This window comes from Magallana gigas, chromosome 8, assembly GCF_963853765.1.
Source record: "Magallana gigas chromosome 8, xbMagGiga1.1, whole genome shotgun sequence".
In the NCBI taxonomy this organism is placed as follows: Eukaryota; Metazoa; Mollusca; class Bivalvia; order Ostreida; family Ostreidae; genus Magallana; species Magallana gigas.
Window position 1 is genome coordinate 31301923 of NC_088860.1, and position 25303 is coordinate 31327225.

Consider the following 25303-nt stretch of genomic DNA (forward strand, 5'->3'; position numbering starts at 1 on the left):
TTTATACTTTGACAAGTATTTTTGTGTTGCAGCACAAGTATCAAGACAAAGGTTAACTTCCTAGATAGAAGATTGAGAATCAGTTGTTTTCAACATATTTTCATTGATTGTTGAATAGATTTGAAATTTCATGCATTTTTCCAAAAGTGTAATTGATTGTAGAAAGTTAATACAATGTATTACAAGACGTGTAAATTCAGTAGCATTGAAAGTTGGGTTATACAGTGTAAATTTATATATTTTCCTATTTTTAGTGATCTTAAACTAGTTATATTGCATAGTGCCTTGATCATATAATTAAAATATTTAAATATTTCATAAATACTCAATTAATAGTAAGAATCTATTGGTGATGTCTTAATAAGTTTCATATTAATCATACATGTAGATATGGGAATCAAGTATAAAGTTTATATTTAAAATTGTATATATTTAAAGTATATAAACTCTTTTTTATATAATATACTCTATTTAAATAAATGTCATCTATTTAAAAATAATCAATTGATGTGGTGCCTTGATCATAAAATTAAAATATTTCATAAATATCAAGTTCCATAAATAGTCAGAGTCTAATGGTAATATCTTAATTAGTTTCATAATTATACATGTAGATATTATTTTATAGGGGATTCAAGTGAACTTTATAAATCTACAAACAATAAATATATGCATAGTTATTACATATTTACTTTCTTTCCAAATTTGTTATTTTAAATATATGTGTTTATAATGTAAAAAATATATTTTACTTACCACCCGTTGCTGTTGTCTTCTTGAAGTCGCAAGAAAGGTGACATTGGGAAGCCCATGTGTTGACAGGGTCTCTTCATTAACCTCCTCATAATTAGTATCTCACCTCTTCTATGTGTACGGGTAATACACCGTCAAATAGCACCTGGTAGCCCCTTCCATGTATACTAGGAAAACCCCGCTGTCATCTTGTTGTTTTAGCAATTTAAACAAGGTACACACTGGATAACGCATGCTTAAGTACAGTACCTTTGATGTTGTGTATACGTAATTATATTACTGTTCTAAATAGGAAATAAATTAATATGTTTACAAATCTACCTTATTTCTTCGTTTTTATATTTAATTATTATATTAATCATATATATCCTCTTTGTATTAGTTGTTTTTAACTGCTTTTATTCACGGAATACGTGAAATTTTTATTTGTCACAATTGCATCATGGTTTTGTGTTTCTTCAATGTTGTTTTTTTTTCATATCTGAGTTATGATAATAAAAAAAACGACTTTGTATTCCTTCTATGTTTATTTAAAGTTATGATAAGAAAAAAATATCGAGGTGCCGAGTTCACAAGATTCCTGATGCCGAGTTTACCAGGTGCCGAGTTTACCAGGTGCCGACTTCACTATTTACGCAGGTGCCAAAATCACCAGGTGCCGAGTTCACTTGTTACCCTGACGAGGATATTTATGTTTACCGGAGAAGGAGAGAATCCGATGCATATTTTTGCTAATTTTTCATGTAAATTTAAGAAATTTAAATATTCAGCCGGAGGGGGGGGGGGGGGGGGGGGGTGCTGGCGTTTAATTCAATAATACAAAACTTTTATTCGTATATTCAAATAACGGTTATGGAAAAAAAAATCTACCCAACCGAAATTTTTAATGATGATTTCGTTCATTAGTTTGTGTAAAAATTTACTGTGCATTCTTTAAAATAGAAATCATCACACGATATTGAATATACAAATTATATTACGATTGTTTCAAATACGAATATAAATCACAGGCTTTTATTTAAATAATGGTCACTAGATATTGATTTGTATAATAGTGGAGGTTTATATTGCTGTAAAGACCATATATATAGATTATCTAAAAAAAATTGTCAGAGCTTCTGAACTTTTTTAACAGTGTACATTTGAGTTAACATTATATTTTCTATCTTCCAGTAAATAACGTAAAAAATAAAATTGGTTATACTTATACTTCAATTTAAAAGTATTGATGCGTAATGGTAGATAATTACATATTGAAATTATATTAGTAAATATTTACAAGAGCGTCTTGTAAAAGACAACGTTTAATTGTTATGTTATAAAGAAATAAGCGTGTTTTTATTAATAGTTACAAGCTGTTGCAAACATTCAGGATTTAGATTTCTGTGCTAATAGTTATCTGGGTCACGGGTATTACAGTATATCCTGAAGAAAGTATTTATTATAAATATATACTCAGTTTTATGATCCAGCAAATTCGATCTTACTGCATAAAAGTACACAATTAAGTACATAAAAGTTAAACACATTTCTTCAGAAGAGTTATCAACCACATTAAATTGAGAAATGCTTCTTTTTTTCTGATGAATTTTATTAGATCCTCAAATTTAGTTGCTGCATTAATCTATTGTTAATTACAACAAATTTTCTGATAATAAAAAAGGAAACCTCTTTTTTTCTCTTTTCTTCGTTATCAGCTATGATTCGGCCAATATCAGGTCATTTTAAGACAGCTGCGGACAGAATGCTAAACCAATTTTTAAAAATAAATTTTTGACAGCCGATTTTGACCCCCCCTCCAAAAAAAAAAGAAAAAAAAAAGAAAAAAGAAAAAAAAGACAAAACTTCTGAAAGGAAAAATATTTATACTTTATCGATATATTTTTTACAGTTCAAAATCAAATTCAAACAGATGTTTTGTCATAATTGTTCAAATCATTCATGTTGACAACAACAAAAAAAAAAACGATTTTGCTGATTTCTGAAAAACAAAGAATGTTTGCATTACGTTTTCGTAAAGACATTATTAACCTTTATAAATAAATCCTGGAAACCGTAATTGCACTGGTTTAGGGTATAATCTCTGTGTACCATTGTGCAATGGTGTTGAGATTGAAATAAATGAATTGAATTGAATTGGGTAAAAATCCTGGAAACCGTAATTGCACTGGTTTTGAGTACACGGTAACCCTATCGTAATTATCTGGGTTGGTTACATAGTATCCTTGTCCCTGTAACACGCACCCCCCCCCCCCACTCGGCGTTGGTGATCATTGTCCTGTTGGTCAAGCAGAGGGAGAAGGTGTTTCGTTAATACGTTCCCAAAATGGCGCGGGGACCGTGGGCTTTGTTCCTGATTTCTTGCTTCATAGTAATTGCAGTTGCAGACAGAGGTAGTAATTTAATTTGTTACTTTTAGGCATTTTAGGGTTTTTGGAGCATATATATGGAAGGGTATATAAGATATTAATCTTATTCATTTTAGGACCTTACTATGATAATATCTTTCGAACTTGGAATCAGTCTTCCCAAAGCTGCCAGCAGCTGGGGGCCTGGGATGACGGAGATTTCAGCGTTAAAGGCTTTCAGGTTCCTCATCGTCCCCCAAACTACCCTCAAGATCAGTTCTTCTGGATCGGGGCTCGAGTTCAACAGACACCTTGGTTTACACATCTCGGTAAGAGAGAGAGAGAGAGAGAGAGAGAGAGAGAGAGAGAGAGAGAGAGAGAGAGAGAGAGAGAGAGGTTCAAGCTTGAATATTTTATTTTCAGGTTGTTATGAGACACCCACGGCTCCAGAAAAACGCGACATTTCCAACGAGAAGTTTCCCACCTTTTCCTGTTATTTGTTTTGTGCCAGTTTCAGAATCTACTTCACAATGGGTATATCGGTAAGTTGTCATATTTAAAATGTTAGAAGATTTAAATAAGATAGCGTAAAAGCCTGTTGTTTCAATGATGAAATATATTTCAATTTTTTTTATTCAAATCTGCTTTAATAATTTTAAAAAATTCACAAAAGGACATTTTCTTAATATCATCAGATCGAAAAATTTAACATACACAGAAGTAAAATATAAATCAATTCTTGTGATATCAATCCCTTTGCCTTTAAAGCATAGTTTTGGTTCTCTAACTAAAGAGCCATTTCAGTCACAACAAAGCGTTCAATTAAAAATGCTATATATGTACATGTAATTTTGGTCACAAGTTTATGCACTTTTTAAAAAATTATGATCGTAAAAATGTACAACGTTTAGAAAATAAAATGATATTTATAATGTATAGTGGGTCATCACTCCAAATTTTCTTTGATTGAAATTAGATTGTTTTCCATTAAGCATTCGTTAGACATGCTGACAAGAATAAATGTATGGAGCTCATCAGGTCCATTCTATAAAATAAAAAAGAATTTTAGATCTAGTAAATATTGATGCAATTTGAAGGGTATGATACGCGCACACTAAAATCAATAAATTTTAAGAATTGACAATATTTGAGGCAAGCGCTTATAGATAGATCTTATGTTACATGTAAACAAAATCAACGTACATCGCTTGAAACAATTTTTTGAAAGAATTATCAGAACTGTTGATATTTTGATTTTTCAGTACTAGTTATCTTTCCGTTCTATTACATGTATATAAACATTTTGACCGCTTTATTTGAACACCATCTTCGAGTTGTAATCATGAAGATTTTTTTTCTGATTGCAAAAACAACCCCACAGAACTAAGCATATGTTATTAAGTGAAAATGTTTCGCTATTTCGAATACAGGAAAAGACATGTTATTGCTATGACAACGTTGACAACTACCGTAAATTGGGCAGCGAACAGTGTTATTACCAAGATTTTCCCAACAGCCCTGACGAACTCTATGGCGCCCCAAATCCCGGAAGTGTGGTTGTATTCAAATACCATCAAACAAGGCCAGTGGCAGCGGGTAACAAAAATCTATTTCATTTTTACAGTGAAACCAAACCAGAGCAAATAACCATATGCATACAATGCAGCCGCATAATTTCGTTTAAAAGTGGAAATAAAGGGGTTGGTTTTATTTTGGGCCTTTCTCTACTGCCTCCATAAAAATCTTGCAAAAATAAATTTATATTCAGATACATATATAAAACTGATCAAAAATTAAAAAAAGATGGAGGGAGAGAGAGAGAGAGAGAGAGAGAGAGAGAAGGTGGAACTTGCTTTGTCAACCTTAAGTATTGATATAAAGGTACATTTCATACATAATATTAGTTAGAAGTCTGTACCTGTCATGTTTGTGTGTAGAAGAATTGGGATATATAAAAGTTTGTAAGAGAAAGTCCGTCTGACAAAACCCCAAAACGCACAATTCCTCTTAATCATTTTAAATGAAATCATTACTTTTTACTGCAAACTGTACAAGAGAAGGAGGTAAATCAAAATAAAGATTATTTAGATATATCATACAGATTTACTATAAAGAGCACGTAGCTATGAAAGCGCTTGCCATCTATTTAAAGTGTGCACTTCGATGTCATATCAAATACCTATTTGTTGTATATATTTTTGTTCAGAAAATGACTTTGGGAACTGTGCCAGCTTTCGATTCTTTGGAACGCAACCCATTGGACACGCCTACTCTTCATGCTTGAACAGACTCGGAAGGATCTGTGAGAGTAAGTTTTTTTTCCGGACAGTTTGGTCCGGTGTATGGTATAAACATTTTTCTTCTCAGAGGGTTAGGTGGGTGTGACCATATTGAGATAAAGAAACTTTATATAACGATACAATAAACCTTTCAAATTTTGATGTCAAAATAATTTGAATTTTTCTTTACAAAATCTTCTACTGCTTAATCACAATTTGTGGCTTAATCGATCCATTGGATCTGCTTTAAATATAAAATCTTAAATTTGTTGAATACTGTAAACGTACCGCCTTTGGCTGTGTATTCTTTTTTAGCGCTTTTGGCGGAATGCGGAAACCGTTAAATCAAGTATATTGCCAAATGTCATGTATATATGTATAAGAATAGTCACTTTCATGAATACGTTAATTTAAATCCATGCCAACTTGTTCAAAAACTAATTTCCGCAAAATATCGTACACTCCAAATATAATACGTTTACAGTACATTGTTGACCATCAAGCTTCTTGAAATGCCAAGAAGATTCTTATATTTTACAGACGGACAGATATCAATAAGCGACACAATACCATGGACTGAGGCCGTCAAACGGTGTGGCAAGCTGCAAGCAAACTTCAATGGATACTATAATGGTCTTACGGATTCAGTGAAGTATTATTCGTTGTGGACAGGATTCTATAGAAGGAGCATCGAGAAATGGACCCCGCCAAGTAAATGAAAAATAAAGAAATTCAATATCTTCCATTCAATCGATTTTATCAACTTCAGATGCCATTTAAACATCAAAATGCTTTCAGTAGAGGTGTTTTATATGCATAAAGGTACATGCAGCAAGGGTTGTAGATAAAAACGTTATTATATATTTTCGATATTTTTACAGGTCAAGATTCAAATCTGGTAGACATAGTGGACAACCTTCATTCCAGTCACTGTGTTGCGGTCAAGGTCAATAATGACGGCACCCTTTATCAGATTACATACCCACAACTCTGTACAAAATCTCTGCCAACTTTATGTGAAAAATCCACTAGAGGTATGACGTGTATTTTCTTGTCTCTACTTCTTGTCCTCAAGTTCCTTTAAACCTTCTTTAAAGAAAACTTTATATATATACTTTTATATGTAGTTGCTTTTGGAATAAGTCCGCTCAAGAACTTTACCCTGTGTCCAGAATAAAATCAATGGATGTCGATCATTCGCTGCTTGTGTATTTTGAGGACTAAATGGTCTGTGCAAGGCACTTTGAAAAAAACAAATTGTTGTACGAAATTGATCTCCTTAAAGATCAGCGAAAATCTATTTGATTATAATAAATAACATGATGGATAACATGTACATATTAGTCAAATTGTTAAAAAATGGCAGTTTTTAATTTAAAAAAAAATATCTTTCCAAAAATTTAATTCTGTAAATATGATCAAAATCTCTCAGGTTCTGTATGGTTCACGAGGCTGCTACTTTAACCAATGAGCTAAAATGATATACAATCAAATCGATTGATACAAACAATTAAACAAAACATTTAAGTTGCTATCTTGTGAGGTAGGGTCTTAATTTTAAAGCTTAAAAACATGAGATTTTCTTTACTAAATAAAAGTCCTGACCTTAAAAAACACATCTAAAAAATTAAGGTGTGGATCTTTTTCGATCGCTCATTCCAATCAGTATGCATGTTATTGGTTATCTGCTCTATCTTGCCGTTCTGACCGCAATGCTACATGTTCTCTGTTACTTAAAGTCGATGGGAATTGGGCGTCATGGGGTGTGTGGAGCCAGTGCCCTGTCACATGTGGAGGGGGTACCATACAACGGAGTCGCGAATGTACAAACCCACCACCTAAACACGGAGGGAGCGATTGCGTGGGAGATGCTGTCGAATCTAAACCGTGTAATACAAATCCCTGTCCAGGTACACTATATATAAAAGAAAAATGAATGACCAAGCAATAAAATAAAATGTTTAGACACATATTTTGCTTTTTTCCATTCATGTTTCATTTAGTTGACGGCAATTGGTCATCTTGGAGTCCATGGGGAAACTGTTCATCTGACTGCGGGAAAGGTGAACAATGGCGCAGCCGGGAATGTAACAACCCCAAACCTGAACACAATGGGAAGGACTGCGAGGGTGACGAGAGGCAACGCCAGGAGTGCATCGGGTGTCCATGTATGCTCCTTTTGTAATTCTTGTTTAAAGCAGAGTTTATTATATTCATCATAAATGAATTCTTGCAAGTTATCGTCTAAGATTTCTGCCTTTAAAATACCTGCAAAGGAGCAAACGGGAGATGATATTTCGTAATGTTTGCGACTTTTCATTTTTTGGGAGTTGATTTTAATGAACTCTCCTATGCAGTTACTCTGGAAAACCAATAGTGAAACAGTGATTGGACCTAAGCACAAATCATCACCACTGACAAAACTTAGTGTTCTTGAAAAAAGTAGAAAAATTCAATGTAAGGTATGCTGAAGCATTGTTTTTCAAGGAAACTTATCTTGCCTCTGTAAATCTCCGACAAACAGAGAGGCTCTCTCGCTTGTTGGAGATTAACGAATACAGCCGAGCGTCTGGTTGAACGATACTATAGTTCGATACAATAGTGCTTGGATCCATACGATTTTTATAATTGTTTCGATTACTAATACATTGTTTAAAATCTATCTTTAAATGATGACACCTGTGTTAAATAATAACAAAACATGATTCATATGGGGTTTCTCAAAATTCTTGTCGGAATAGTCTAAAAATTCATATGATGAAAAAGTGCGTAATTCAGATACAGACTAGAAACTAATTGTAATGCAAGATAAGTTGATTTCAAAATAAAATCAACTCCCGTCAGTACTTCAGTACTTTGATTTCAGTTAAAAAGGAACTTACACTTTGGACGCCATGGTCCACGTGCTCTGTAACATGCGGTAAAGGAATTCAGTCCAGAAGCAGAAGATGTGATCTTAAGGATGATGAAAAACATCTGTGTGGTTATGAAGAGAAGGACGAAAGAGAATGCAATACAAATATAGAATGTCCTAGTACGTACAACACCGCAAATATTGGTGACTGCATCGTTTTTCTTTAGTATAATTTGAAAGGTAAAAAGATTCTTAACATGATCAATTCGTATCTTGCATTTATTATTTATTAAGAATGTGTAGACATATTTTTTGCACCATGCATAAAATATATGCCACCGGCAACAATATGTTATCAAAGAAAAACATTGATTAAAAAAACCTTATAATTTTACACACACAAAAATCATAATGATAAACATATGACCTGATGAGACTTATGTCCCAAATATAACTATGGGTTATGTTAACACCCACCAATATGTACCTGCATTATTACGAAAAAAAAATGCTTTTTATTATTTTGTTTTAGCCTGCTTTTGAAGATAAGTTTTAAATTTATTTTTTTTCTGAAAAGCCAATATCAGATATAAACTAATACAACAATCAATGAATGCTAGTTGCAGCTTTCATATAATTTTGACGGCCGGTAATAAAGTAAATGTAAATCAAGAATGTAAGATATTGATTTAAAAAAATCATGAATATAAAACTATGCTGTAAACATGTCATATTTACAAACTTAAATTGTACAGTTGATGGAAATTGGTCCGATTGGTCTACATGGGGTGAATGTTCTAAAACTTGTGGACATGGCGAGGGAACAAGGATAAGAACATGTGCAAATCCGCCCCCACAACACGGAGGCAAAGATTGTCCGGGAGTGGGACTGGAATCTAGGAAATGTATCGGTTGTCCAGGTGAACAAAAACAATGTTTCATATCTCGATTTTGATACAGTTCACCATTAAAAAAAGACAAAATTCTTTAATTACAGTGTACATTAAATCTCGTGATTTTCTAGGATGTCCAGGTAGCATATTCACTTACAATTGGTTTTCCTCTCATGTTGGTAGAGTATCAAAGTGTAGGAACAAATGTATCAATATTAAAAGTAAGGAAATATAATTATATCAATTGAAATACAGTGCAATTGTCTGGAATGTTTTATTTCTTTTAATAGGAGGAAAAACTTTGACCCCTTGGACAGCTTGGGGGCAGTGTTCAGTATCTTGTGGAAGCGGAGAACAGAGCAGATTCAGAGAGTGTGATCTAACACCCGCCGAACAAATTCAATTCAACTGTACCTTTAAAGACGAACAGAAAAAGCCATGCAAGATGCCGGATTGTCCGAGTATGTATCAAATTAATTTTTCGAATTGAATGATTGTGAAATCATTAGATTTCATCTTGCTTTATTTTTTATGGAATTCGTGGGTACCCTTCAACCCAAGTAAACATCCTCCACGAATTGTTAAATAAGGGTTATAAAGTTATATATCCTTTTGAAGGTATAAGAAAAACAACGAATGAACGTCCCCTCAAAAATATAAAATGTCAGCAATCCATGAAAATTGATTCCAACGAATTTAAATTATTTCAAAGTATTGAAATTACTATAAATTTCTTATTTTACAGTAGTACCTGATTTATCGATTCTATCGTTTAACATCAAATCTCGAGAATATAAACTTGCGAACACTAATTAATATTGTATATACTTACAGTTCATATCTGTTCAAAAAATAAAGAGAGTTTTTAAAATCCGAGAGATGTGCTTCTGGCGATTTAATGAGGACATTTATTCCTCGCGTTTAATAAGGAATTTCCAGTATGTAAAAGAAGTCGTTTGTCATACATATTTTGTCCTAAACTGTACGTTTAAATGCAATATTTGTTTTGTCATTTTAATTTTTTCTTACATTTAAAAAAAACCTTTTAATTGTTCCTAAAGAAAATTTTATGATATATGAAACATTTAAATTAGGAAATTATAGAATAATATCGAAATATTGTTAGAGTTTTCAATATGAAAACGTTTGTGGCGTGAAAGGTATATATGGGCATGTTCAATTTGTATCATCTCGAAGGTTTTAATCAAATCGAGATGCTCATCTACCTAAAATAAAATCAACGACTCATAGGAATCGTTTAAATGTTGTAAAGTTTGTTCTTTTTATTAATTCTAATTATTCATACCGACTAATAAAAAGCCATCCCAATTTAATTTGTGTCGTTGATTGACTCTTCAATATAAGTTAGTTTCAATGCACCCAAAAAATGATAGACAGCTGAATCGAAAAATGATTTATAACGATAACAATATAAATGGCCGTATTTTTTTAAAAGTTGACGGTGGATGGTCTGCCTGGTCCGCATGGGGTAAATGTTCTAACAATTGTGGGCGTGGTCAGGAAACGAGAACAAGAACGTGTACAAACCCACCGCCTCAAAATGGAGGCGCAGACTGTGTAGGATCTGGCACGGAATCTCGTGATTGTATAGGATGTCCAGGTAACATATTCACTTGCAATTGTTTTTCTTCTCATGTTGCTAGAGTATCGAAGTGTAGGAAGTAAATTGTTCTAATTTTAAGAATGAAGTCAATACAAGCCTGGAACGTTTTATTTCTATTAACAGACGGAAAACCTTTGACCCCTTGGACAGCTTGGGGACAGTGTTCAGTAACTTGTGGAAGCGGAGAACAGAGCAGATTCAGAGAGTGTGATCTAACACCCGCCGAACAAACTAATTTCAACTGTACCTTTAAAGACGAACAGAAAAAGCCATGCAAAATACGAGAATGTCCAAGTATGAATATCATTTTTGTTTGATTAATATTGAATCATGCACAATTAAGTGAGGTTTGATTGCTGTTAATTTCTTTAAATTTGCTTTATTTTTGAATACTAGTAATTGAATTTTTTGTCCTCTTTTAACCGTTGACTTGCTTTTACCAATTTAATGTTTGATATTACTATAAAGTTTATGGTTTTTGTTTATTAATCAACTACTTTTAGTTAATACTTTGCATTAAAATGTTAGATTAGTCACATTTTGGAATATTTTAAGTTGATGGAAATTGGGGACCATGGTCAATGTGGAGTGAATGCTGTGTGAATAGCCGCTCTCGTATCCGGCAATGTAACAACCCCCCTCCCCAACATGGAGGAGCGTGTCATGGGACATCTATTGAAGGGGAAACGTGTTTAGGCTGTCCAGGTGATTAACGTCATTAATATTGCAGCAAAAGTTACATTGTCTATCACATTTCTTGTGTGAGCAAATCATGTGCCATCATCACGCTTTTCGAAAAAAAAATATAGAACACTGTCATGATTTTTGTTTGCTGCGAGTAGTCTGAAAACATCGTTCTTTAAAAAATTTTTTTTGAATAAAAGCCAATGAAAGGGGTTTGTCGTTGCTTTAAATGACTCGGAGGTGTGCAGAGAAATTATGAGCATATTAGATATTGACATTTGCAGATCTGAATATATGTTGTATTTAGGTTGATGAATTGAATTTAATGTTGAAAATAATAAAGGTGACTGCGTTTTCATCAATATTTGCTTGTAATGAAAATGGTTGTTGGGTTAAATAGAAGAATCTATTGTTCAATGAAGTAGAACATTTTTTCTGTAGGCAGCACTTTCCTACACGATTCTGTAGATCTTCAAGAACTTTTTAAATGTTCACAAATCAATAAATATTGATGTTCAAAAGTTTAAATGAGAATGAAATTCCGTTTTATTTTCGATTGATAACGCTTAGGACTGCATTTTTAAAAACGCTTAATTACAGGAACCTGGCCTGATCCTGTCTGGACTGCCTGGTCTGATTGTTCTGTCACCTGTGGTTTTGGAGTGCAAAGAAGGACGCGCTCCTGTGAACTTCCAATAGCTTCACGGATAAAATACAAATGTTTCACGAGGGAAACTGAAACTAATAATTGTCCAAAGGTCCCATGTATTGGTACATTAGATTTCATTTTGCCTAGTCGAGAATTTATGTTTTTTTTATCTGACTGATGTTTACTAGGAAATATTTGTCCTCGTTTTATTTTCGCTCCTTTCGTCCTTGTTATCTGCACGAATTTAAAACTTGGCGAATTCCAAAGTTTCAAATATTAGTATATCTATTTTATAACACAACTGAACCTGGGCCAATTCAAAACGAGGTCAACTGTTTGCTTGTGTAATAGGGCGAAAATAACAGCGTGCGAAAATTATCCTTGATACAGAATATATTAAAAAAACACAAGTTGAAGATATGTGCTGGCTAGTGTCAATAATTTTGATGTGATGTGGAATGTGGGCTTCCGCCCTGGAAAACTCTATTCTCGTTCTAATACAGTATTATTTTCTCAAAAGTTGAAATTTCATGACTTAATGAACATGTTTTTATTTTCAATGCACATTAGATAGTTTAAAAATTATTTTTAATTTACTTGAACAAAAAAGCAAAATGAATTGTTACTCTGCCAAAATCTACTTCACAATTTCTTTAATTTCACATTTGAACGTACTTATTTGTGTTATGCGAATTTGTTTGTATAACACAATTTCTCAAATGGACGTTACATGATTGTCAAGATAACTACAGTGGTTTTGAACTCTTTAAAAGGTTCCTGTGTTAGCGACTGTAAGCACTGGGTAGACGGCAAGTATCAGTCATGTGAAACCTGCAACGGATTTGTACAATGTCAAAACCAGATCATGTACAAACTCAGCTGCCCTCCGAGACTCGTTTGGGACGATCGTGAGAAAGGATGCACCTGGCACACCTCCACAACATGCCCTCCTCCCAAAACAACGCCTAAAACAAACAGTAAAGAAATTTATTTTTTTTAATCAAATGATTCTTTTTCAAAAGAAACAAATTCAGAAATTCATATGTAGTCGATGTATTATATCTAATTTATTTACTAGCATTAATAATGGTACATCTGCTTTCCATTGTCCTTATTAATGTAAACAATTTTTCTTTTAAAGGTGACTTTGTTTGGTTTTACTTTTTTGCAACAGGGTTTCTCAGAATGAAGAGGTCTGTCGAAATGAATGGAGAGTCTACTCGCTTGACTAATATTGCCTTAGAAACGAATACCAAGAGATGGGTCTTGCTGGGTTCTAGTTTTATTGGTGGCGTTATGATTGTAGCTTCTCTCCTTGTTGTTATAAAACTGGTAAGAATATTAATAACACTATTAGTTATCCAGGTTAAATCAAGGGTGTGCGGGGTTTTACATATGGCACACCAAATTCATAAAAATGAGCTAATCATAGTTTCACAGTCGATAAACTATGTTTACTTGTTATAAACTATTATAATAATTTACGGACATAAAACTATAATTAACGACGATAATCTTTATTTCACATCTGTAAACAATAATTAACGCGATCATCAATGTTTTAGAAGAGCAAAACTATAATAAACAATGAAAACAGCTATTTGCGATTGCAAAACATAGTTTATCTGACATATATAGTTTCAAGAATGTGAAACTATTATTAACAACTCTTAGCCATAGTTAATGATTGTAAATTAAAGTTTACAAATGTGAATCTATATTTTATCAGCAAAATATATCGTTAACTTTATTTGCAGACAGAAAAACTTAGATTATCACATAGTATATAACTATAGATTACAACCGTTAAATAAAGTTATACAGATGAAAACTATACTTTACGAATCGTTTACTATAGTTTGCGGTTCGTAAACTTTAGTAACCAGTCGATAAACCTAATTTATCAAATGTAAAACTATGTTTAGCTCATTTTTGCGAATTTAGCGTGCCATATTAACAATCCGGGGTAAGTCCCCGTACACCCCTCATTAAACCTGGATAACGAATTTATTTTTCATGTAATTCTAATATATATGTATCATTGTCTTAGAATTAAATTCCGTTTGTAACGCGCTTTCTGATTGGCTATAAAATTATTTTATATTGTATAAAGAATATTGCCTACGTCATAGTAAGACTAACGTCAAAAATGTATTAATCCGCCTGACGTTACGTTTGAATTTTGTATAATTTGATGTCATTTTAAAGGTCAAATGACTGCATGGTTTTATCTACAATTAATAGCAAAAAATTAAATTATAAACAATCAATGCAATATCATTTAGTTTTATACGATATGGGGCAGTTAACGCTTTTTTATAAACCGCTTCGCAGTTTATAAAGCGTAAACTGCCCAAAACCATTTTATATCGTATAAAACTAAAAAACATTGAATTCATTCCTTAAGGTCAAGATCTAGTAAATGAAAGGTGCCTACAGGGTTATGAAATTCAAGATATGAATTCTTTTAATGATGCTTCATAACAATATCTTTGTTTCATAGGGTGTACCGGGGCTTAAATGTTTGGTAAACACAATGAAAAATCATGTTTTCAACAAGTCAGGCAATCGGTTTTTGGATCGAAGTTCGCAATTAAATAGTGAACTGCGTTCTAGAACGCAGTTCGCAATTCAAAATTTAAAATTCGTATTTGGGGCTCGAATTTTTCAGGGGCATCTACTGGTGGTATACCACTGCCACTGTGAAAATTTGGCGAAGTGGTCTTCTCTAGTTTTTGAAATTTTTGGCTTTTTCGCAATTGAATAGTAAACTGCGTTCTAGAATTCAGTTCGCAATTCAAAATTTAGAATTGATATTTGGGACCCGAAATTTTCAGGGGCATCTACTAGTGGTATTTCACTACCAATGTAAAAATATGGTGATGCAGTTATCTATAGTTTTTGAGAATCGGGCTTATATGCAATTGAATAGTGAACTGCGTTCTAGAACACTGGTATACAACCAGTTAATGCCCCTGAAAATTTCAGGCCCGAAATATGAATTTTAAATTTTGAATTGCGAACTGCGTTCTAGAATGCAGTTCACTATTCAATCACATGTAAGCCCGATTCTCAAAAACTAGAGATAACTGCATCACCATATTTTCACAGTAGTAGTGAAATACCACTAGTAGATGCCACTGAAAATTTCGGGCCCCAAATATGAATTCTAAAGTTTGAATTGCAAACTGTGTTCTAGAACGTAGTTCACTATTCAATTGCGAACTGCAAACTGCGTTCCAAAAACCGATTGCTTTTAAAGAACCATTTTCTATGAAATATGAAGGATAAAAGTAACAAATTTCGGAGTTTTGTCCATTTTTGACTAATGAAATATATCTAGAATGCCTACAGTCTCTCCAAAAACGGCAATAAACAAGCTGTTGACCTCCTCTTTAAAATAATGTCAAATTGAATATAGGTACCGGGATTACTTTTCCCGTGATTAAATATAGAATGTCAAAATGTTGTTTTATTTTGTACATACGGTAATTCCTTTAAAGTCGTGAAATACGGGAAAAGATTCATCAAATCAATTATGACGTCATAATGGTTCTATCACCAAAGAGACAGTCTGGAACCATTTACATGTACTAGATCTTGACCTTAAATCAATGGTATATTACACTTTCAAGATATGCTATTGACGCAATTCATGCATTGTGACATCACTTTTAATGCATTTTGACGTCACGTTATTTTCCTACGGCTCAAGCTGGGTGTTCAGAAATTTATAGAACCGGCTTTTTAGCCAATCAAACCTCGTGTTGCAGGTTACAATAGAAATAAAAATTAGTATGATTTTTTTTATCAAATGCACACAAAAATTAATTTGACTATGATTAATTTTAAATGTATTTTTTATTTTGTATTTTTAGAGAAGACAATCACGCGTTGTCTATCACAGTGTAAACGAATGATACAATTGTTAACAGACGACAGAACTACTAGTACTTCGAAGACATAGGATTCAGAACCTGAAATTATTCCGTTTTTTTCTTCTATTTTTATTGTATAACACTAGTTTCTACAAATTATTTACATTCTTTTCCTATTAAATACATGTATAGCGGAATTTCTTGTTGTTATTTTGTTTATTTCAATTATATAAATGCCGCAGCTTTCTTTTGAATAAAGAGGGTCTAAAAGTTGATGAACAAGTAGTTTAATCTTACAAATTACAATGAAGATTGGTGAAATGCACTACTGTATTAAGGTTCTTCAACGAACAATCTTTATTGCTTTTCGGGCTTGACTCACTTTAAGTTATTAAAAACCTCATTTTAAAAGTCAAGAAGAATGTGAATGAAATCAGATGAGAAGACTACAAACCAGATATCGCGCTAACGTGTGTTATTTAAGCATTGAATCATTATTTTTTGAAAGATATGATCTCATCACTGCAGCATACAAATTGAGTTACGCTCGTTAGCGCGTTATGAAAATTTGTGCAGTTATGAGACTATATCATTCAAAAAAAAATAATTTAATGCTTATATTCATATTTTTTGAAAAATTCTTGCATTGAGTGCACATGTGATATATACATCATAATTTCTGTTTTATGCTTTATGAAGGTAGCGATCATTGCACAACAAATTTACATAACCCGCTGACTTGGGTTATGCATTTTTTTCTGCAATGTCGCTACCTTCATATCCCGAATGAATCACCAAAGAAAGCATTTCATTGTTTAGCCATAGATAAGACATATGTTGATATTTATGTGGATAAAAGTGTTATAATCAGAATTCTTTCACGATGACGTTTTAGAATTTTTTTTTAAGATGTAAGGGAAGTTTGAGAAAGTTAATCGTGACAGACGGACGGACGAAACATGGTAACAACAATATACCCGAACTTTATTTAGAAAGTGCGGGTATAAAAAGTTATACTGATATATTTACATTTACCAAGTATTAATTCTTCTATTTCTTATGGAAACTTATAGTTAAATCATAGCTTTATAGAAACAGCCAGTCTGTAATCTACATGCCACATTTATTGATTGGTCGAAATCTACAGCGGCTGAAACTGAGAAGAAATTAACAGGACTAAAATTGACATGCCCTGTTTATCGATTAGTTGAAATCTACAGCGAACTAAGAAAAATCACGGACTGCACAAAATAATCATGGTGATGTCAGACTCAAAGTCTCACAGGAGACGATTTGACTATTTCTTTTAGCTAACGTAAATATGTACATTAACAGTAATTAAGTGAATTTTACGAACGCTTCATAATCAATTTAATAATTAGTTAAAAGAAAAATGTTAATATAAACGATAAAATGCTTTCTTTGATGATTCAGTCGGGTTATGAACGTAGCAATCATTGCAGAAAAAATGTATTTTTTCTGCAATGAGCTACCTTCATATCCCGAATGAATCACCAGAGAAGGCATTTTATTGTTAAAAAAAACATTGATCCGAAATATGGCACTATTATACATGTATGAATCTTTTCATTTATACAGGCATATTAGAATTTTTTTTTTCGGAAATGTTATGTTCTGTATTTAAAAGAGAATATGAAGTAAAGCATGTTTAATTTAAAGCAATGCAAAGCAATTCGTGTCCAGTCATAAAAAGTTCATTTTTTAGTACAGATGATTACACAATTTTGTAAATGAGAAGAAACGAACGTTAAAAAATGCGCCAAATCCGAATGCTTATTTTTTTGGTAAAATATAAATCATTAAAATATAACTTTAATATTGATATCAAGATCATAGTAAAATTTCTTGTACGAAAGATCGTTATTGCCTGGTTTCGCCGATGCGTTATCTACATAAGCATAAAACAATAATGAAATTGTTGTAGCTACCTTGACATAATTAAATATTTCATGCTTTTAATAATGAACTGTTACTTATACCTTGCTTAAAAATACAAAATATCATGTCACATGATCGTGTTGTATTAGAAAAGGATTAGGAAAAGTTCAAATTTTTTGAAAATGATTTCCTTTGACTCTCAATTCAGTACATGCAGTGTGTATTGTCGTTATTATTTCATTTCATATTATGAAGGAAAAATAATCCTATACACTACGGCTACTGCCTCTAGATGCACTATAACATCAAAAATTCCCGCCTCTTACATGGTATCATCTGGGGCATAGCTAATACAATATATTTTACAATTATATATATGCCCCATCTTCGCTAAGCAAGGTTTTCTGACCCGCACCGCTTCTCACAGACCCTTGGCGAGAAGCGGTACGTATCAGAAAACCTTGGCTAGCAAAGATGAATATGCTCCTTTTTAGCCGTTATGCTTCCTACAAGTGCAAAAATGTAACCCATTTGAAGTAAAAACTAATGTTTTCAAATAAAATCAACTACTGTTGCTAAATCAAAAACATGCCTATTGAATTGTTTATGAATTGTTTTACAATTATCAAAGTATCATTTTCAGTAATTAAGAAGTCCAAAATATTTGTTAACTTATTACCTCCATCATATTGAAAATTTTGAATTTACTGGGTCGATGTTAATTTAGAAGTTGTCATGCTGTAAATTTTGTGTTGACATTCAATTTTCTAAACTTTGTCAGTCTTTTTCATTGGATGCGCATTTCAATTCAAATGAATTTTAAAGGTTCTAAAACAAGGTCAATGCGTGTTATTTTGTTTTTAATCATCATGCGATGTTTTGTAATTTAGCGCAATACAATATTTAAACAATAAAATGCTTTCTTTGATGATTTATTCGGGATATAAAGCTAGCGAAATTGCAAAAAAAAAAAAAAAAACAAAAACAAAAACAAAAAAAATTATTAAAAATACATAACCTGCGATAGCGGTTTTTTAAAATTTTTTCTGCAATGATCGCTACCTTCATAACTATGAATCACCAAAGAAAGCATTTTATTGTTCATATTAACATCTTTCTTTTAATTAATTAATAAATAAGATTACGAAGAGTAAATAAAAATCACTAAATTACTGTTCATGTACATAAGTACGTTAGCAAAAAGAAACGGCCGAATCGTCTCCTGTGAAACTTTGAGTCTGACGTCGTCATGATTATTTCGTGCAGTCCGTGATTTTTCTTAGGTCGCTGTAGGTTTGGACCAATCGATAAACAGGGCGTGTCAATTTCTGTCCTATCACTTTCTCGTCAGTTTCAGCCGCTGCAGATTTCGACAAATCGATAAACGGGGCGTGTAGATTTCAGTCTGGCTGTTTCTATATTATTATACATGTACATGTATTATGATAAGTTACAATTTCAAGGGGGAAATTCTCTATCCAGTATTAAAAAATTATAAAGTGTAATTAGCAAATCAGTTTGAATTGCAAATTTGTTAAAACTAAAAAGTGTCATCATTATTGTAGTTAGGAACCCTGTATCAATAATATATCTTGAATTTAAAAAGAGAATCGCAAAGTAAGTTTATGATTGTGCATCAGTATCATTGAGTTAAATCGGCTTCGATTTTCAGTAATAATTGCATCTAATGTTAGTGCATCTACAGGTACATACATCGTAGGTTATAAAAATATACTGTTCATTTATAAATTACCCCCCCCCCCCCCCAAAAAAAAAGAAGAAGACTTTTTTAGCTATTTTCTCGGGAAGCATACGTTTTACTGAATGATTTTTTAAAGGTAAAGTTATTTATAAATTTGATGTAAGCTAGTTCAGGGTTAATGTGGTAGAAAGAAAATTTCTTTTAGAAAAATGTAATGTAAGTTTACAAAATGCAACACATATGAATCTAATATGAAGGTATTTGATTACATGTAACATGCTTTGTGAAAGGTATGTCGAAAAGTGTAAATAGATGTATAATGTATTTCACACCTTATATTATACTCTCTCTCTCTCTCTCTCTCTCTCTCTCTCTCTCTCTCTCTCTCACACACACACACACACACACACACACACACACACACACACACACACACACACACACACACACACACACACACACACACACACACACACACACACACACACACACACACACACACACACACACACACACACACACACACACACACATCATTTATTCGGTAGAAATTCCCATGGCAATTAAATTCCAGAATTTAAAGTATAAATCGTTCTTTCTCAGATTCAAAATGTGACAATACATGTAACTTAAATCGCATAAGTGATAAAATGCAATCGTCGTTTCATAATATATATGCTTTCTTGTGTCACGCCTACCTATGAGTGAACGTGAAAGTTTGGCTTAATTTTAGTCGGACGTAAAGATGCACTCTTTAATGAAACACAAATATTCGAACTAGTTCCATATTTACACCCGCGTAGTGTTAAGTCAGGTCCTACGAACCCTTTAGGAAACGAGATCAAGGATTCCATATTTCAGTCGTCATATTTAGTCACGATGGGGTACCCGGAAAGTCCATTCGATCCTCAAAAGATATTAGGTTTAGAGAATCATTATCAAGTATTGCTGGTCCGGTTAAAAAGAAACTTTCTCATAAAACAGTTAAAATGGGAATACTATTAAAGGGGTTGGCTTACTTCCTAGATCCCATATTTCAGCCTTCATATTTATTCAAGATGCAGCTCTGGAAAACTACAACCAGTCCAACGTCAAAAAGAATTGGGTTTTCACGGCCACTAACAGATAAAGCTAGCCTGGGGAAAAAAGAGAAATTATATATAATACAGTTATGATAAGAAATTTTAATCAAAGGTATGGCTAACACCATATTCCAGCCTTCATAATTGTTCGGCTTGAGTCTCCGGGAAAACCCAATTGACCCTACAAACCCATAAACAGGTAAAGGAAGCCTGGTTAAAATAGCAGATTTCGTATACTAGAGTTATAATAAGGATACTTTTCTAGGGGTTTGCATACATCCAGGATTCCATATTTCAGCCTTTATAGTTGGACAGGATAGGGCCCTAGAAAGGTCTATTTGACCATCAGAAGAAATTAGGTTTGCATGATCATTAAAAGGGATAGCTAGCCTCATTTTTTGTTGTAAGTTGTAATGGAATACGATTCTAGGGGTTAACTTACAGCCTTTGATCCCATAGTTCATTTGGTCATGATGGGCGAATGACTTACACTAACCGCATATGACAAAGCTTCTTTTACCAAGGATCATAACACTCCGGAATATTCATTTGATTTGGTAACTCTAATATTTTATTTTGTAGTTATATGAGAATAAAAATGAGTTTTAAGAAACATGTATGTAACACTTAAAAAAGATCTAGCATTGACTGTTTTTGTCGTAAATCTAGCATGGGTGTACACGCAGCGACCGATAGGCTGATATGTTGAATGACGACACTATTTGGTGCAATAGGTTAACAATTTGAATCGCGGGCTGCATTTTATAAAACAAGCATTTTCATTGGCCAGTTTTAGTCCTTATGCCAATATTTTTTATTTGACAAATCATTAACGATTATCATAACGAACCCATAGGTGCCTACTATGATAATTCCTTAAAAACTTGGGAGCAGTCCTCTTTAAGTTGTCAACAACATTTGCTTATTTATTAATTTGATAAAACCAATAAGATAAAATAAAACACATTTTTAAAGAGAAGTTCTTAAAATTGTATTTACGATCAGAATTCTCTGAAATATTGATATGATTTATCCTTTAAAGGTATATGTGGCGTATTTTAGTGAATAACGATAACAATATCTGATTATACGATTCATTTTTTTACTAAAAGATATGACTTTCACACAAATTACGCTTGATACGTCAATCGCATAACAAAGATACAGTACGGTAAAAAATACAAACGATTTTAATAAACCCCGTCTTACATCCATTTCGGTCTATCAACAACAATGACGATGACGAGAAAGATTGGTTTTCCGTTAAGTTTGACAGATTTGACAAAGAAAAAAAAAACAGACTGACAAGGATAGGAACTAAGGGAAGAATGTCATTGGAGACCATGTAGATTGATGGAATATGAATTAAAGCCGAATTGAACTTAAGTTTTTATCATGAGGTTGTAGGGGCCTTGTTAGTCAGGTTCGAGCTCCATGTGTTCCATGTCTTTACTTTTTAAGTTATAAAAGAGTGGATTTTCGTTTAGAGGAATTTTCGAATAAAGAATAAATCAACACTGTCAGTACATACATAAATCCCTCAGGGAGAGGGGGTATATTCACTCAGTATATCGTGTCGATGATCCCATAAAAATCGTGTTTCATCTTTATTACACATAATTAACAATAAATATTGTTCTACATTAATGAATATCGGAAAAAAATTGCTTCGAGTATCATCTGATAAAGGAATTACCTAATTTAAGACATGAAAAACGTGACTGTATTTGTAAACAAACTGTTCTTCCATCGTGTTTTCAATGCTAGGTTTTCCCGCATTCATGCACAGTGGCGTTATAAATGGCGGATCACATTAATATTCATCAGACTTATAGCAAAGTTTTGAGACAAATAACTAAAGACAGAACAAGGTTTACGGGCCTAGAGTTTGTGAAACGTCTAATTATAAGAAGCATGATGTATATTTTTACTCAAACTCATGTCAACAATTTTCTCAAAATACGCTTTACTTTAACAGGTAAAAGGTTATATCAGTTATCAGTTATAACTGCCGTCAGGTGAGCAGACAAAATGAATAACGCGCGTTAGCGCATTATGATAATTTGTCTGCTCACCTGACGGCAGTAATTGACACGACGACGTCAAAAATAATCCATTTAATTCTTATATTTACATTACCTTACTGATGAAATCAATTATTTATTTAAATAAATCGATAGAAATTGCGGATAACGAGGGAGTAAATTAGTAACAGCAAGAAGAGCTGTTTATAAAACCGGTTTAAACTGGTTATCTAATAGACTGTTGAGATGAGATCGACGAGCATGAAAATATAATCCATGAAAAATAATTCTTAAAATTTTGCTTTTAATAATTAAGTCAACTGTTTTGTTGAATAACTGTAAAACATGGTGTTTTGACAACATTTATAAAATATATTTTTTCACCGATAACATAGAAATCATTGTTTGAGAACTACTTATGTAAATTACTTGCAAATTCATACGCAGTGAATAGGTGTTGCATTTAGACATCACAGATTTTATTGGAAAAACATTGTAGAATGTAAATATTAGGTGATAAGAAGTATTTAGGTCTGATTAGCAAAAAATTGCAATTTTGGATGAAAAATTACATTTTCAAAAATTAAATTCAGTTAACATGAACAAAAGCTCCAGGTGGATTCGAACTAATGATCTGCGGTTCAATACTTTAACCACTGAGTTAGGTCGATATGCAACCCTATCGAACGATATAAACAGTTTAACAAAACATTGAAATCGCCATCTTGTGACGTAGTGTCCTAAAAAGTATATACAAATGTAAGTGTAAGTGTAGTGAGGTACCTTAAGGTGGTATGGGACACCTGTCAATACTAATATAGATTAACATTCATTATAATTTAAGTACTTTCACTGGTTTAGAATTTCCAAATTAAACAATATTTAACCATAAAATACGTTTTAATTTTTTTTTGAAAAGGTTAAAGAATGACTGGGTTTTGGGTCTTTTTTGGTCACTTCTGTTGCGTTTATTTCTTAATCTAATATCACTTATGTTTAATATCTTATTAAAGACTCTTGTCAATTTCCAACGTAAATTAATATTTTAGACTGAGATAGAATTAACTCATTTAATGTTTCAACTTTCGAAGAAAGAGAGTTTTCGCTTATCTGCCCTTAATCAAACATAAAATTGAAATTAATAAGCATAAGAGGTGGAGCTCGCATTATCAGAATGGTACTAAAATTAGACTAGCATGAATAACGATGCCATGTATAAACATTTTGTGATTACACTTTCACCATAGCCCTTTCTATTCTATATGGTACAAGTATACTATTTACTATGGTTCCAACAATAAGACCACGCCCATGCAAGTACAAAAGACTTGTAATCAATGCTTGACAACTTAACGTGTTCGAAAACATTGTTATAGCTTGTACATAACACTCTACCTACCTTACACGTCACGTGATATAATTTTGTATTCCCAAAGTTACCTGAGGTTCGAAACCACCTTAATGTGAAGAAATTGGTAAGAAACTGTAAATAGATCCGCCCATTGAACATATTCATGGATGCCTAGAACTTGGGAGACAAATGTGGGAGTAAGAAAGGTTTGCTTGCAAGTTGAAAATGACAGAGTTATTTTAGAACAAAGGAAGCGATATCAACGAACAAATTTAAAGGATGTTAGTGGTTAACTCCCCCCCCCCCCCACCCTCCACCAAAAGAAAAAGCTTTCCAAAAACAGGGAAGGGCGCATAAAGTTTAAGTTTGATTGTTCTTCGTCCATTGAATATTGTTTATTATTTTTGTTGTCAAGAAATTCGTCAGATATTGTTTAGTGAACAAATATATTTTACGTTACCGTTTACAATGTATAAACAATGTACCATATGTAGAATATAGCATGAGTTGAACGGACTGGAACCTGGTAATAGTGCAACTTTTATTTCACACAAAAAGCTAGCTGCACGCCGTGAAATTTATTAGACAGTTAAACGTGTTACAACATCACTATATGTGTTCACTTTTTAAATTTGTTTAGCTCACCTGAGCTGAAAGCTCGAGTGAGCTTTTCTGATCACAGTTTGTCCGTAGCCCGTCTGTCTGTCCGTTCGTCTGTAAACTTTTCACATTTTGAACTTGTCTAAAACCATCGGCCAATTTCATCCACATTTGACACAAAGTATCCTTATGGTATTGTGAATATAAATTGCAGAAATGAAAGATTGATCTTTATTCAAAACGTAGAAACTCAAAAATGTAAGAATGGAGTACTTTAAAAAAAAATCTTCTCAAGAACTACTGAGTCAAATTCAACTTAATTTAGAATAGATTACCCTTATGGAAAGGAAAATAGAAATTGAAAAAATATGGGCTACCTCCTGTTTCAAATTTGAGTAATTTACAAAATAATAGAGACGGAAGACAACCAGTTTATAACTTCAGGTACGGTATTTCATATATATCGAAAACCAGGTGTTTTGTTTGAAGCAGCCATGTTGGACGAATGATAAATGGGTCAATCTTACAAAGATTCATTGCTTGTTATACAACAGTTTACGTGCGAAGGGAATATTTGAAAACATGCAAAATATATTTGTGCCGATTTGGTGAAGTAAATTGAAGTCAAGTATTTTAATGCGTTGAAATTTTCACTTGTGACGGTGGTTTTAGTTTGTTTTGAT

The 25303-nt window shown here is 32.7% G+C and overlaps 1 protein-coding gene across 1 annotated transcript; it reads left to right on the top strand.

Annotated features, from left to right (window-relative positions):
• The first annotated feature begins 3002 nt into the window (after positions 1 to 3002).
• Positions 3003 to 16147, top strand: LOC136270659 (A disintegrin and metalloproteinase with thrombospondin motifs adt-1-like). The gene is made up of 19 exons (XM_066068995.1): positions 3003 to 3146; positions 3239 to 3430; positions 3525 to 3643; positions 4532 to 4697; positions 5308 to 5409; positions 5921 to 6091; positions 6262 to 6414; positions 7120 to 7290; positions 7384 to 7548; positions 8247 to 8414; positions 8990 to 9154; positions 9418 to 9588; positions 10584 to 10748; positions 10875 to 11045; positions 11307 to 11456; positions 12036 to 12206; positions 12858 to 13061; positions 13259 to 13416; positions 15963 to 16147. The coding sequence occupies exons 1-19, from the start codon at positions 3080 to 3082 to the stop codon at positions 16002 to 16004; spliced, it is 2871 nt and encodes a 956-aa protein (XP_065925067.1). The 5' UTR covers positions 3003 to 3079; the 3' UTR covers positions 16005 to 16147.
• Positions 16148 to 25303: the final 9156 nt, after the last annotated feature.

Coding starts and splice junctions, on each gene's coding strand:
- LOC136270659 (XM_066068995.1), top strand. CDS start 3,080: ATGGCGCGGGGACCGTGGGCTTTGTTCCTGATTTCTTGCTTCATAGTA. Junction 6,415..7,119: donor ATGTGAAAAATCCACTAGAG/GTATGACGTGTA, acceptor TGTTACTTAAAG/TCGATGGGAATTGGGCGTCA. Junction 11,457..12,035: donor AACGTGTTTAGGCTGTCCAG/GTGATTAACGTC, acceptor GCTTAATTACAG/GAACCTGGCCTGATCCTGTC.